At 40.2% G+C, this 15862-nt stretch overlaps 2 protein-coding genes across 5 annotated transcripts; both read right to left on the bottom strand.

Moving 5' to 3' along the window:
- Nucleotides 1–3166, bottom strand: LOC117746529 (ras-related protein Rab-8A). The gene is made up of 8 exons (XM_034555714.1): nt 2994–3166; nt 2364–2424; nt 1793–1853; nt 1630–1707; nt 1430–1519; nt 1205–1270; nt 1064–1114; nt 1–830 (listed from the first exon to the last, which is right to left on the bottom strand). The coding sequence occupies exons 1-8, from the start codon at nt 3115–3117 to the stop codon at nt 741–743; spliced, it is 621 nt and encodes a 206-aa protein (XP_034411605.1). The 5' UTR covers nt 3118–3166; the 3' UTR covers nt 1–740.
- Nucleotides 3167–4032: 866 nt separating this feature from the next.
- On the bottom strand, nt 4033–12879 carry LOC117746560 (tropomyosin alpha-1 chain-like). 4 transcript variants are annotated; one of them, XM_034555778.1, is made up of 9 exons: nt 12540–12879; nt 10457–10582; nt 6675–6808; nt 6000–6117; nt 5828–5898; nt 5645–5720; nt 5192–5254; nt 5045–5114; nt 4033–4377 (listed from the first exon to the last, which is right to left on the bottom strand). In XM_034555778.1, the coding sequence occupies exons 1-9, from the start codon at nt 12651–12653 to the stop codon at nt 4295–4297; spliced, it is 855 nt and encodes a 284-aa protein (XP_034411669.1). In that variant the 5' UTR covers nt 12654–12879; the 3' UTR covers nt 4033–4294. The 4 variants fall into 4 exon arrangements, with proteins under 4 accessions (XP_034411669.1, XP_034411670.1, XP_034411671.1 ...); XM_034555780.1 differs by lacking the exon at nt 4033–4377 and adding an exon at nt 4401–4836 and having other exon boundaries at nt 12540–12874; XM_034555779.1 differs by lacking the exons at nt 10457–10582; nt 12540–12879 and adding an exon at nt 8087–8478.
- Between the last annotated feature and the right edge of the window lie 2983 nt (nt 12880–15862).

Raw genomic sequence — 15862 nt, 5'->3', positions numbered from 1 at the left:
ATATATATATATATATATATATGTGTATATATATATATATATATATATATTAACCCTGGACTTAAAAGTAACTTAAACTTGTGTACTTAGATATGGGTCACAATGCAGTGTTAGCACATTTTCACCTTTACACCGCAGTGTACAATACTTTCTGGCAGGTAACTACAAAAGAAAGCCTAAGAAGGAGAACGTCACCACTCACAACTCCTAAAATTAAAATGAAAGCATGTGCAACTCTGTTTCACTAGAGTTCAAGCCTATCAGTCTTTGGTTGACATTTACCAATTAAAAATGGAAAGGGCACTAATAAAAATAGATCTTAATATCACATTTGTAATGGCAATCCCAAAGATTTCTTATCCCCGGTTGTGCTACCATCTTTGTGAAATATGAGTGTGTAAAACAAAGAGACTAACATGAGAATTAAGAGCCTGTCTTTTGTGTGATGAAGAACATCTGGACAATGCTCCTGGTGGAGTCCTCTACCAGTGAAGCACTCTTGACACATGACGACAACAGATCTCCTTAAAATGGAAGAGATGCACCACTGGAAGCTTTCAGAAGAGGAAGAGGGGAGGGGAAGTTCTTCGCTTACTGGGAATATAATGGCTTGTGTGGACTGGGAGGACAGGCCATGGATGGGAAGAAAGAAGGAAGAAGGAAGGGGAAGGAAGTGCTAAGAGCAAGCACAGTCCATTTATGTTCAGCCAGTTGGCAGCCATTATCGAAGACCTCGGTCCTCAGAGAAGGCTACAGCGGAAGAAGCTGGTCTTTTTCTGCGGTTCGGAGATCTTGACTCCATGACTGCTCCCCTGTGGCGTGTTACCCTCCTGCAAAATGACAATTAAACAGGTCAATGCTGTCGTGGAGAACTGCTGGCTCAGTAGCTGCTCTCATATGGTTCTGCAACTTCCTCTACAGGAATCATCACATACTTTATAACAACAAGAGAAGGTTTTGTTTTACATAACAGAATAGTGTAGGAGATGCTGAAAATGAATTACTACATTTATCAGTTTCTCACATTACAAAGAACTAGGTTGTATAATCAAAAAGGTCTTACCAATTTGATGTCCATTTTTGATTTGATGTCTCTGGCGAGTGTTAGAAATGCCTGTAAACCAGAATAAATACACATGTTGAGCACAGTGATGACTTATGATCTCTTAAGCATAGTATAACTCAAGGAAGAATAGCTACTTACATTCTCCACATTGATATTGGCTTTTGCACTGGTCTCCATGAACTTTATTCCATACTCTAATGCGAGCTGAAAGAAAATGGAAGAAAAACCTTACATTTGACCAAGTCTGTTGACATGTTTTACTATATCATACTAATCTAATAGTGCAATGATTTTATTTAATATCTATTTATATAATATAACCCTGTGACAATGTATTATTTTAACTTAAACCAAGCTTCTCACCTTCTCGCCCCTGTCTTTGGACACCTGCCGCTTGTCGTTGATGTCACACTTGTTGCCAAGGACCATCTTCTCAACATCTGATGATGCATGCTGGATCAAGAGAAGAAGAATGTAATAAAAACAAAACTCTATATTGTGCCATTTGGATATTTGAAACAGTAGCAAGCAACAAATAAGGGTATATTTGAGCCATTAAATACCTCCTCTATGTTCCTAATCCAGTTCTTGATATTTTCAAAAGACTTCTCATTGGTGATGTCATAGACAAGCATTATGCCCTGTGAAGAACAATTACTCAAATGTGTTAACAATAAATAGAGCTCAAGATGTATGGTTTGTTTGACAACACTTGGAGACACTCACCATTGCTCCTCTGTAGTAGGCTGTTGTGATTGTTCGGAAGCGCTCCTGACCGGCCGTATCCCTGAAAGTATCAAGGGTATCATCTCAGAAAAAATATCAAACGCCTTTAAGACCAATATTTGGATATATAATTTGGGAAAGTTAAAAACAATGTTACTGCAGTTAAGTATGCCAGCTATTAAGGAGGTTGGTTTATCTGACATGGACTTTTTCCAACACGCTAGTATTGCAGGAAGGCAAGAGGCTTTGGTATATTAGAGGTAAATGTAAAGGTAGGCACATTGATTTTTGTAGGCTTCAAAACCTGTGATTGTGTCACTAAAGAGAGAAACTGTCACTAAAGGGTGAAATACATACTGCTAAAACTACCATAAAGAACGTGTACATTCAATTCTAAATCAAGTGAACAGTCTTTACGGCCGATAATGATAATTATAAGAGTGTTAATGAGCTTTAGGCACCTTATTCTACATCTGTAAGGACACTTATCTTAGGTTAAGTGTGTCACCCCTTCTTTATTATACTGGCAAAACATGACAGAATTTAAGGGATTGCAGGTTTATAAACTTACCATATCTGCAACTTTATTTTCTTGCCGTCAAGCTCTATTGTCCTAATCTTGAAATCAATGCCTGGAAGGATACAGAGGGATCGTGCATGACAATCATAACGTTAACTTGCTAGCTTCGTGTAGCTACCTGTCAAACATTAGCTAGTCAACACTGCTGTGAAACAAAAATGACACTTAGGGACGAGGAAAAACGGCCGCTCGCCTTCTCGTCAATGCATACGACAGTAATCTGTGCATTTAAAAACAACAGCGCTGGTATCGTACTTAAATTAACCATCTACGGTGTGTTACATATCAGGTTTTCCGGTTTCATACCAGAATGTAGACGGCACCTAATGGCTAACGCTAGAGCTAACAGTCACTTAGCCGGCATTCATTTATAATACAACTCAAACGTTGGTACTCATACACGTCTTCTAAACACACAAGTAACCGTCTTTCCCCTCGTCATCTCGTATTAATGACTTAATTATCAGGCATCTAAATTATAGGCTCTATATGAATGACAAAGAGAAACTAACGTTACTTCCAGCCTTAAACATAACGTTCCAGTAAGTAGACGGAGCCACTAACACATATCGTTGGAAACGCACAGAAATACAGTTCAACGTTACGTCACGAAAACCGCACCTATAGTTGAGATAAACGTTGAGTTGAAGGCATCTTCTGAAAACCGGAAGAGGACACAGGTCTTCCCGACACCAGAGTCGCCGATTAACAGTAATTTAAACAAATAGTCGTATGTCTTCGCCATACTTGATATTATTGCGGAAATCCCGCCCGGCGGAAGAGCGATCTGAATTTGCAGAAACTTCGCCCCCTGCTGGCCAACTTCCCGACTGTTTCTGTCTGACTGGGACCAGGCGTTTCCTCACTTTACCAACTGTAGTGCTCATTTCTCAAGTGGCATGTACACTTAAGTATACATTATATGTACTTGTACATATACAGAGTATTTTCATTTATGTCCTTCAAACGTGTGCTAACTAATCTACTATGCAGATTAACATTTTTCTTTTACACATTTTAAATGTATAAAATAGGATGCATTACAAGATGCAATTAAAATGCTCCAAACATGGTACATGCATATATATATATATATATATATATATATATATATATATATATATATATATATATACACACACACACACACACTCACTCAGAAGCAGGTCATATTTTGTGTACGTCATGATAATGCTTCTTTACTTTTAATTAAACTTGGGACTGCACTTCTTTACATTATATTGTGGTATTGCATTTTAGAAGGCACTGTTGCAGTCAGTTATTTTCCCTTTTGGCAAAATAATCTCAATACAAGGTCCATTTTATGTGCTGTTTTCTGAGCTTTCGATCACATCGAAAGCTTCTTCAGTCGATGAAGTTGGTCAGTTGCCATGGAGATAGGTTAGTTATCGTTTCGTACATATTACTCATTTATACCCCTTTTGTGTGTGGCGCTTGTGTGAAACAATGTCTGAATCAGTGTCATTATTGTTGTGGGACCAAGCCATATCTACAGTTCTGTATCTTAGCAGAGCATGGACAATACTGTGCATGTTAACACGTGTAAACTGAAGGGAGAGGTAGTATATGGCGCCGTGTTGAAATTGCTAGAAAGACACACATGCCGAACTGTGCATACATAAACAGTCAACATAACACATACAACTCACATCATCAGTTTTATTTGTGCTCAGAATTCTGTCTACAACACAATTTACAGCACCGAAACTGATAAGCATTTGGACCCAAAACCATTTTTTAAAAAGGAAAAGAAACAAAAAAGAACCATAAATATATAAAAAGGGGTACATTTGTTTTAACATCCAGGATTAAGAGTGAACAATTACAGAGAATGGATGGCATGTAGAAAAGATCTTTTGCAAAACAATTTTTTTTATTTGCTTGATGTTCTTCTTGGCATTTTACAAGCTATTCAGCTCCTGCAGTGTTTGGTCCAGGACTTGATGCATTCCTACATTTTGCTCTTTTTCTTTCGATAGGTTCTCTGCAATAAAAAAAAGTAATGGCAGATATGAAATGCAATGGCTTTGTCAGTGAAAAGATTTATTGGAAGTGCAATGGGTGATATATGGTTAGAGCAGAAATACCAAAAGAAACACACTTGTGTAGAATATGTCAAACAACACATTTGACCTTTTCATAATAGCCAATACATATAAAAAAACTATTGCAAGTGATGAACAGCAGGCAGAACTCAAATGACAGAAGACAGAATAAAAGAGATAAATATCTTTATTGAGCTTTAGTTTAATGCAAAAGGAGCAAGGGGCAGTGAAAGCGAAGGAGGAGAAAAGAAAAGACAAAGTGCTTCCAAGGGGAGACGAAGGGGAAGTGGAAACATTGTGAGCTAATTGCAAGCTTTACAAGGTGTTCATATCATTGAGGGCCAGATCCAGCTCCTCGCTGATAGCCTTGTATTTCAGCTTCTGAGTGTACAGTTCGTCTGCAGGTCAAAGGGCAGAGGGAGAGAGAGGAGGTGGAGGAGGTGCAGAGGACAAGGCAGAATTGTGTAGACCATGATGGGAAGTCAGGAGGAAAAAGAGAAAATCAAAGATTAAGAAGAAGAAAATGAAGAACGTTAAAGTTTGGAACAAAAAGGTGGAGTAAAGAAACAGTGGATCGAAAAGAAAAAGGATTATAATGAAGTGTACCTTCCAAGTCATCTATGGTCTTTTCCAGCTTAGCCACTGTCCTCTCTGCGAATTCTGCACGGGTTTCCGCCTTTGAAAAGACAACACACGTGTTAACCATCCCGCCATCGCTTTCCTCAGAATATAGGATAGTAGGCATGAATTTACCTCCTTAAGTCTGTCACTCAGGACTTTAATCTCCTCCTCATATTTGTCTTCTTTCTCAGAGTACTATCGAGACAGAAATATAATAGTTGACAAACATTTTCTCATCGCCAAAACAATAAATATAGCAACGTTATCAATATGGGAAAATTCTTCATTCAGCCTCTTTGTGCTCAAAATCTACGTTGTAAACATCAATATACCCGTTACATGACTTTTGTCTCTTTTTAGCAGAATGTCAGATGAGAGTTTTACTGTTTTGAATGAGTAGGTAACACTTCCTCAGCTTTACAAAATGTGATAATACAATAAGATGCTGTGCTTCTCCGGGGGGTACTGGACCCCTCTGTTGATTGTGAATGTGCAACGTTTTTATTTTTTGAAAAAAAGGTCAAACAGCAGGCTGACGATGACAACAATGCACCATCAAACTGCTGAGAGCTTAACAACACTCACCTTATCAGACTGAGCCTCTAGGGACTTGAGGTTGTTGGTGACATTCTTCAGCTCTTCTTCCAGGTCAGCACACTTGCTGTACGGATAGAGGAAATACATTTTTACTTTCTGAATATGTCTGATGTTGACCCCCGTTGTCTGATAATAACTGAATGATGTAACTTCTTCAATATTTTTGCTTACAGTTCTGCAATTTCTGCCCTCTCTTCTGCTCTCTCCAGCTCACCCTCAAGGATGACCAGTTTACGGGCAACCTGATATAAAAATGTTTTTTAAAAAAAGATGTTAAATCAGTTATGCAAAAACGGAATCAGAAAACTGAAAGTCAGCAGAAATGTGATCTCCGTGCTCATACCTCCTCGTATTTGCGATCCGCCTCCTCAGCGATGTGTTTCGCTTCTTTGAGTTGCATCTCCTGGATCTCCATCTTCTCCTCATCTTTCATCGCTCTGTTCTCAATCACCTTCATGCCTCTGAAGATCAGAAAGACAGACCGCCGTTAGTTAAATGCGACCACAAAGATGTCTCAAATTGACTTCTTCTGACTACGTTTACGTGTTTGTGGTTTGGAGTCCCAACATTATTCGGATGTTTGGACTCTGTTCTGCACCTTTTGCTGCCATGCTCTCCATGAAGCTACATGAACAACAACAAAACAAAAACAGCGGACCAGCTCTTGTCCTGTATTTGTATTTTGTATCCGTGAATAGCTTTAATTTAATTTTGATTAGTTTTCCTTAAGTTTTGCTTTAATTTCATATGTTTTTAATATCTTTGTCTGCTCTGTTTATTGTGCATCTAACACTAAATGTCACTCCTAGAGAACTTATTGTATCTTATATCTCCTGAATGAATAGCTCTGCCACCTCGTTCACAACTAAAATGTACCTCCTACTCATCCCATGAGTCTTTACTTCACTGCTTCCAAACTTGGTCAATTTGGTCAATTTTTTTCCAATGTTGCAACTGTTGGTATGCCTAAAATGAGTGTAGTTATTACATTATGACTGAGGTATGTGTTGATTATCACCTCTCACTCTCATCTGCAGCCTTCTCAGCCTCCTCCAGTTTCTGCAGGGCTGTGGCCAGTCGCTCCTGAGCGCGGTCCAACTCCTCCTCCACCAGCTGGATCCTGCGGTTCAAAGATGCCACATCGCCCTCCGCCTACAGCAAAACACACACACACACACACACACACACACACACACACACACACACACACACACACACACAGGGATAGAGGAAGAGAGGTCAGAGGTCAGTCAGGAAACAAGCTGCAGCCTCAAGAGGAAGGATACTGTCAAGGATGGCCAAAGCTGCACATTGGAAACTAGCTCAATAGGTTATATTGGTTTTGAGTGGATTGTCTCAATAGTACTGCAGTAAAGGTGAGGTGTAATCAGTTTATGTATGCTCTTTTTGTCGTCAAATGGTCTGAATGTTATGAGCTGTATTTTGATAATTATTTAATTATGCATATTTATACTTTGGAATCGATTGCAATCATTTCTGGGTATGCAAATAATCCCGTTTTCTTTTTTTCAGATTTCTTCCATGTAAATCAATTTCACTCACTGCGACAGTTGTGAGTTCTGGACTTTGCAGCTTGACCAGACACTTTGAAAACAGCTGATGCAGAGTAACACGGGTGGCACATTGAACCACGTCACATCGGAAGTGGCACAGCTGGTCTGACTGTTTGTAAAGTTAACCCATTTATGTTTGGGGGGGGGGGGGGGGGGGGGGACAGATCGCTTCTTCTGGGCCTGTTTCCTGTGGGACTGATATCACAGATAGCCACCTCTCCTCTATTCTTCCTGTGCAGAGGCCGAGGAGGAGGAGGAGGAGGAGGAGGAGGAGGAGGGATTATAGTCAGCTCCTTATTTCAGAAATGTGTCAAATGCTATTCAGACAAAAAGTCCATAGGGCGAGCCGAGCAAAGATTACTGGAAACGTGTCAACACATTCATTTAAGTGTTTCGGACATACTTTCGGCAAAAAGTGTAGCTTTAAAAAAAAAAAAAAAAAAAGTTATAAGACTGCCACACCTTAATATTAATACAACCACGCTGGCGGTTGATGTCATCGGCTCCTGAGGGCTCTTGTTCCAACTGGAGGTGTTTGAGAAGATCTAGGGCGGGTTTGAGTTTAGATAACGCAGGAGAACAAAAGTCTGGGGAGGAATGTCGCTACATGATGCCGAAACTTACCATAAACCTCGAAAACGACCACGTCGACACATTACAAGATTAAAGCAATAAACTCACTATTGTTTGACATTCTTCCCGGAGAGTTTCGATACCTGCAGTGCAACGCCGGCCGTTTGCGTGTAAAGCATTTACAATCCGCCATAAGCAGGTTCAGCTGGTTTGAGAGCATAACATGAGGACATATACAAGTGAAACATGAGACTGAAGTTGGATAAATGATTAATTTTCTCACTTTGTCGCGCAGTTCCCGTTCAGTGTCCAACTCCCTTTGTACTTCCAGTGCACGGTCTTCTGCCTCATCAACTTGTAGCTGGAGGCTTTGGATTTTCTTCCTCACCACCTCCATAACCTCGATTACTTTGTTTTCTCAAGAAAAAGAGAGTTTTAAAAACAATGTATCTGGAGCCCAGATAATGTTGCGGTCTTGATCGACGTGCTGCGTCCTTAAAAGTTATTGATTTGCGTCAAAGTCGGAGGCTCCGAGGGGAAACTGTTTTATCTCGGGCAGGAAGTCAGGGTTGGGATGGGGAGAAAGAAGAAAAAAAGGGCTGGGAGTTTATGGCGAGATCCTCCAATCCTGTGAAGAAGCCCGTCTCAGATGACATCACAGGATTTGGGAGGGGAAGGCGCTGCCCGCTTCCTCCACAAAAGAGGGTGTGTAAAGTCAGTGTGCGAGTCTTTATTGTGGACTTATATGGCAAATCTAAGGTGTTTTTTTTCTGGCCCGATTAAAAGGAGGAGGGCACCAACTCAGAGAGGACGAGTGCCTCATCTGATTCACATTATATGATTCACATCCAATGTGGATCAGGACACACGGATATTATCGTGTGAGGGAGAAGAGATAAGAAAAGTTCACGTTTGAGTGTGTGAAGGAGAGCGAAGCGAGTTGTAAAAGGTGTAGAAATCTAAGGTCCAAAGATTGACTTGTAGAAGGGAAGGAGGCAGGGTCAGTGGCGGGGCGGTTCTAATCCTCCTCATCGGGGCTGGTTGACCTGCAGCAGCTAGGAATGCACATTGATCTGTTCGCAGACTTGACACGCGGCCATCGGGTGGCGACACGTTCCTTCAGCGCCCCCTTCGGTCACCTCCTCTTCCTCCTTACTTTTTAGTGCAAAGCCCCGATTTATTGTCTCTGTCCTTGTATGCCATTTAATATGCATTACAAGCAGTGTGAAATACATTAGAAGAAGAAGTAGCAGACCTGTAGGCATCTGATGGTTCATCTGAGAGAGAAATAATGTGCCTTCTTGTAATCTGACCTTTAACCTTTGGGTTACTGCTTTTACATAGTTTTAGATTCACGTGAAGCCTGCTTTCATTTGATGGTATGTATTCCATTTTAGTGTAATTTTTTGGTTCCAATTTCTTTAAATTCATTTAAAATATATATATTTTGTAAAAGTGAACAGAATATCCTTGTTTTTTTTAGGACTGCTGGTAAGACAAAACAACGTCACATGGGGCTTTAATAAATGGTGATTGAGAGAAACTGTGAGAATTGTTTTTCATTATTTTTCCACCCTTTTATAGATCGAACGATCAACTGAGATGATAAATAATCAGAAATGGAAAATTGAAAAACTAGACGTAAAAGAAGGTAATCATTACGCGTCACTGGTAAAACCACATTAGAAAAGTATTTCTGGTGTAATGTCAATAATATTGAACACAATTGCCCAAAAAAAGTAAACAAGTTTGTGTGTCACCATGTCTTTTTTTTCTGAACCTTTTGCTTTGGATCAATTAAATGTAATCAGATATTGTCTCTTTAAGGAAACAATGATATTGTTATTAAAGAAAGATTGTGGGAAATAGATGCTCTTTGAAGGCGAATGATTATTCACTATGTCATTATGTTGCTGATATGCTATGCACTGTAAGGGCCGGACAGAGCAGAGTGTAATATCTCTGCCCCCAAAAAAGGCCAGCGCATTGATTCCATTAGACATTGCAGTGCGGGGTTCTCTGTTTGCTTAAGCGGCATTCCTGAGATTCCTGGTCGGCTGCAGGCCAGCTAAGTTCTGTCTGTGCTTAAGAAACTGCTCTTACAGACCTCACAAAGACACCAACTACTCAGTGATTCTCAATGTTCTCTATCCTCTATGTACACTCTGTGGGGGTAGAAGATACTTGTAAATTGTTTCCAACATACAAACTGTATCGTACAAGGCAAAGATCTTTGGTATGAATGTCCTCTTGACTGTATTTTCCCCCTTAGTTTTGTCTAAATCATAGAAGCCAAGGGGCCTGAAAACTGTGCTCTTTGTTACAACTAGACAAATAACTTTCAACGCAAGTTTTGATTATAATTATTTCTCTGCTAGTTTTATCACTCAAGAAACGAAGCAGTGGAGGAAACACTCCGACTGGCACTACATTCAATGTTTTTTTTAAATCCATTTTCACAGAAAGGATTATATTTCTTCAAATTCTGAATGCGTCTTTTTTAGAGGTCTTTTTTCAATCCTAGAGTGATGTTTAGTTTAGCCTGTCTGAAAGAGTGGTAATCAATATTTTATAAAACTGAAACTCAGAAGTTGGGGTGTTCCACTGCAATGTGGATAATGTGTTTCAGATGGCGTCGTTGTGGTTAACTCACATCTGCGGCCTTCGTCTCTGACAGTTCCAGTTTCTCTTGAGCATCCTTCAGGGCCTCGGAGTACTTGTCAAGCTCATCCTCCGTTCCCTTCAGCTTCTTCTGCAGAGCGAGCAGCTCATCCTCCAGCTGAAAGAAGGCAAACAGGACAGAGAGTCAGGAAGGATAGAGCAAAACCATGAATAACGGGTAATAATGTTTACAATGTCTTAGTTTATGTGTTAGCATGCTAACATTTGCTAATTGGCAGTAAACAACAAGTACAGTTTAGGCAGATGGCAATGTCAGTAATCCAGGTATTTGGTCAAAAAGCAAAAAAAATAAATTTACATTTTGGCCTGCGGACCACCAATGTCATCAGTGTTCATCCTCTGGGAACCATGAATGTCTGAACACGATTTAATAGCAATCCATCCTGATAGTTGTTTCAATATTTCTTAATAGACCAAAGTGTATCCATAATCTCCAGAACCAGCTGTCAAACGTTTTCATCAGGGCTAATTATTTGGTCGAATGCAGTTCCAATGTAAACCCTGCGGGAAGTCTGTGGATTATCAAGAGTATGCATTGCTTCTGAAAAGACGCATTTGTAATTTAGGTGATCCGCTCCTTTAATTGCTGCTGTAGAATGTTGTCTGTGATGTATATTAAGATTGAGTGTTGCTTTTGGCCTTCAGTCAGCCTAACTGCACTCCGATGCTTGTGCCATCCTGCCAAGAATAGCAAAGAAAGCATCTCTTAGCACTTCTTGACTCAACGCCATCCAAACAAACTAAAGAACTGTGCACAATCTTCTAGGATTTCATGCTGACTGTTCATTGATGTGGAAGACAAGCTGGGGGTCCATATGTGCAGTGTCATAGACAACTGTCAGTCCTTGGGTGTGATTAGGGCATTAGAGACCAGAGAGAAGAATCTTTCCACTTGCTTGAATGTAGATCCAGTTTTGTCTGTGCCTCTCCAACTCCCTGCTCTCCAGCATTCCTCTGGTACCGCCATGACGACAACACCACATCTCACTGGGCAATAATGCCTCAATTAACTAGCATCAAATGGCATATTACATCTCCAGATTCTTCTATCCAGTGGTACAAGTACACTATCATTAAGTCAGCTCTCGACATATCAAATGTCTCAGGTTCTGCAGCGATGAATATGGATGTAGATATTTGTGGAGGAATTAGTGAGGATTCTGTTGCAGACTTAAATTCAATCTTACATTCAGATAAGAATGCTGGCTAATGCTGTACTCAGAGCAACAGCTGCTATTTTGATCGGTTGTTTAAACTCCCGCAGCACCACTTCTGGCAGCTTAAAGTAATCCCTCTGGTTCACTGTGGATACTGATAGCAGTCGTCACTCGGCCATTCTGTCTGTGCGTCCCTGTGGACGTCCTCCACCTTCGTCTGCCCACCAAAAGACAAGACTCAGGGGCCCAGTATCAGCTGCTCTCTGTAATTCAGCATTTGGTGCTTTGGGAAATACTCAACATTTTATGTTGAGCCCCTCTGCAGGCTGCACAGATGCTTTGGTATTTATTTATTCATTTATTGAAGACCAGAGCATTAAAAAAAAGAAGTTAATCTGACATGTGAACAGTAATCACACTGGGCTGTTTTTACAAAATACTGAATGAAAGAGACTCAAAAATACTTCAGAAGGAACTTATTTCAATACACATTAACCTATTTCCAATACAATAAGGTGTATTTATACTTACCACTCTGGATGGAGCTGTATAGCAATATAGTTAAAATCAATAGAGTAAAAATACTTTTTTGATATCATATAACATGAGATGGAAAATGTACACAAAATTGCATTTTAAATAATCCAGTTGATGTTACACTGTTATCACGAAAAACTTTAATTACAAATGTTCTAACTTTTAATTACAGTTTGCTTAGATTTATCGAGTTGGACAATTGCCATATCGTTGCAGATACTTTGCATCTGTTCTTGTATTTATTTATTCTGAAAGTCAATATATTATGATGTAAAATTATTGCTCAGCTAACTGTAATGAGTGTTAAACAAGAGCCCACATTGCTCTGTCAGTCCATCACCTCCATCAGTCTTCTCTCACCTGCTTGCATTTGTCCTCGGCCGCCTTCTTGTCGGATTCGGCCTGTTCTGCCCTGTCGATGGCGTTCTCCTTGTCTAACTTCAGCATCTGCATCTTCTTCTTGATGGCCTCCATGGTGACAGTTGGGTCTCAGTGTGTCGCAGGCTTTAGAGGAAAAATAAAGAAGGTTTTATTGCTTTAGGTGAAAAGCTGTTGCAGATCGGAGGAAGACGCCTCACACGAGCCCACACAAGGTTGACGGGAAAGAGCGACCAGCAGATGCAGAGAGGAGGAGAGAGGCAGAGGGAGCTCAGAGCGAGAGAGCAGAGAGGAGGATGTAAACTGAGAGTCGACGGAGCTCTTTGTGATTTAAACTTGACTGGAGGTTTGGAGACAGCCCCAGTCTCTAGTGACAGCCCTTTCCCACTGTTTACCCCTTCCGCCACTCCCCGCGTTGGCTACTCTTGAACTGTATCCCCCTCCCTCATATTAACCTTACCTCTTGAAGGCTCTTTGGTGGATCAACATGGTGTACATCTCCTTATTTGGATCATGGTCCTTTTGTTTTGAACAGGACCGGAGAGAAAGAAGAAGTAGAATGATCCAGAACTCAGGCATCAAAAGGACATTGTTCACATTAGTAATTGGAGGTTTTTTCCCTCTTTGGACTGCATATCAATATTCCTGAGCTCTTACTTAGGAATGTTCAAATTGATGTTAATACCAGAGTTGGTTAGAAAGGACATAGTTTTCATTCTACCACTGCATGAAAAAGGGGCTTTTGGAAAATTATCCATCCAAAGAAAATTTGGACAAATCTGTCTGCATGTGATCTACACCAGGCAGCTGGAGCTATACACATAAACTATACTGCAATTAAGATCCTTTCAATTACTACTGGTCTGCTAGACCTTTATTTAGATCTGTCTTCTGTTATTTGTAAGGCACACAACATAAAAAGCATTGTTGACTGGTGGATACACCTTGTGGGATGGTTTCCACAAATTTCATTTTCTGCACCTTCGAGATATTTGGAAAGTGGGTCATGCTTGGCGTGCCCTTCATTTATTTGCAGTTTAAAGTTGAGTAAAAAATGGTTTGGTAAAATGGCAAGAAAAATAAATGTAACAACTTAAAAACTATTAAAAACAGATATTTATCGTTTTGTAATTTCTAATTAATCATGGTGCATACAGTGGTACATTTGAAATTGCTGTAGTAAGTTGTGTGTGTGTGTGTGTGTGTGTGTGTGTGTGTGTGTGTGTGTGTGTGTGTGTGTGTGTGTGTGTGTGTGTGCTGGTGACATCAGCGCTAATGGACCTGTCTGCTTGCTTTCAACTGTGCCAGTTGCTGGCTAAAAATAAAGATAGCAAGGAAACTCAAAGAACAGTGAGGCGTACAGCGGCCATTTAAGTGACATCTGAAGATAAACTTGGACACATGCATCTTGTGTTTTTCATGTTGCGTTGTCATTTTTGTAGTGTGCATCTCCTTATTGGATGTCATTCCTCATATAGATGAGTGTTTTCTGAAGTTTTCAGGAGCATATTGCTGCTCCAGTGAAATCTATGTGAACAAATTATTCTCCTGCAGTTAAATAAACCATTTATAAACCCATCAATTATATAACAAATGCTTAGTTGAAAATCTGTTATTCTTAGTTTATGAAAGGTTGTAATTTGAGAGATTTGTGATGACTTTCATAGCATAGAGCCTATGGATGTGCTATAAGAGCTCTTATAGCACATACATAGGAATGTAAAGAACTGTGTGTTACACAAAGTGTAACTGAAATGTGCCAAATTGTACTGCAGCAGATACATTAATCCACAAATATTGTCTCATTGATAGAGACCAATATTGCTGTAATTGGATTCTATCTATCAGGGGAAGAAAACTGCACCCCTTTTTAAGTTTATGAAAGGGGTGGAAGTTTGATAGCTTTACAATCCTGGGTTTAGCATAAGCTAACATCGTGACAATGTGACTGTGTGCCTTGCTTGGGCTGTCAGGATGTTGGCTGCACACAATGTTACCATGACAGATTGCTAAGATATAGTTCTGACAATTCAATGGACAAATATTGATTTTGGAGGTGTTTTAGTGATGTTTTTCTTTAAATTAAATTATTCTTGGATTGGATAGTGACCAGGAGGTTTGGAGCCGAACCAGGAGAACAGAGGTACAAGGGGAGAGAAATAGAGACTGAGTGGATCAGATGCAGAGTGAGAGAAATCAGATACCTCCCACAGGAAACTGAGCTAAACTCCTCTTCTCCTTGTATGGTAAAAACTCCCCCAAAAGCTACAGGATCGCCTAGGGAATAGACTCAACGTCCTGCTAAGTATAAATCACAAAGCCATGGGAATGGTGGAACAGATTAGAGCGTATACGCTACCATGAAGAATTGAAACTAGTACAGTTTTAGGAGCCTTCAGTGTTTGATGTCATGAGATATGTGGACACTGACACGACAGTTCTGGGTTAAATGTTGCCACTGATCAATTGTACTTACTGAAAACACATTTATTACAGTAATCAGTCCAAGGCGACCATAACGAAGGATTACTACTCCTAAAGTTGGCTGTGGCAACACCTGCACATGTGACTTTTCAAGTATGTCACACCTGCACTGACTCATACTGAGACAAGCCCATTCTGCACCGACAGTAAACACGTCAGCTCTGCGGCTTCTGTAAAAACATGTCTTTGTACGCAGCTTTCATCAAGTGATCCCCACCTCCAGCCCCAAACACAAACACTGTGTATAGTGTATGAAGTAGCTGAGGGAAGTGGCAATCTGTTATATTTGGCTCTGTAACTCAGTCCAGTTGTATCTATGACTTCTGACAATGTCTAGACTCCATCTCACCAGCCAAGGGAGCAGAGATCTGTCACTTTGATGAGGCACAGTTGTCTCGCACAAGCCGAGCGCTGAAAGGCTTTTGGAGCGGGAAGAGGGAAGGAAGAAAAATTCAGATGGTACTCATTCTTACTGTCCCTGCTTTAGTTGCCTCTGTTTTTAAGTTGATCAAAAATGTCAATTTTTCATACTGTGCATTTCCCAAAACTACCCAGCTGTTCATTCACACATCACATGTATATGCTATCCCTTTAAATCTCCATCTCAGAGGTGAAAAGTAGGAGCTGTTTGGGTTTGTGTACTTGAGCAGGCTTTTAGACCTTAAGTTATTTTAATGTTAAGCCTGTACTACCTCCATAATTAGTGCAGTAGCGTATTATCACACTGTGACGTTTCCACAAGTAGTATATTTTTAGATGTATGAAGCAGCAATGATTCTACTTGTGTTTCAAAAGTCTTTTCATCTCTGATGAAGTCAGTA

Source organism: Cyclopterus lumpus, chromosome 17, assembly GCF_009769545.1.
Source record: "Cyclopterus lumpus isolate fCycLum1 chromosome 17, fCycLum1.pri, whole genome shotgun sequence".
In the NCBI taxonomy this organism is placed as follows: Eukaryota; Metazoa; Chordata; class Actinopteri; order Perciformes; family Cyclopteridae; genus Cyclopterus; species Cyclopterus lumpus.
This window is presented reverse-complemented; position numbering and strand designations above follow the sequence as displayed.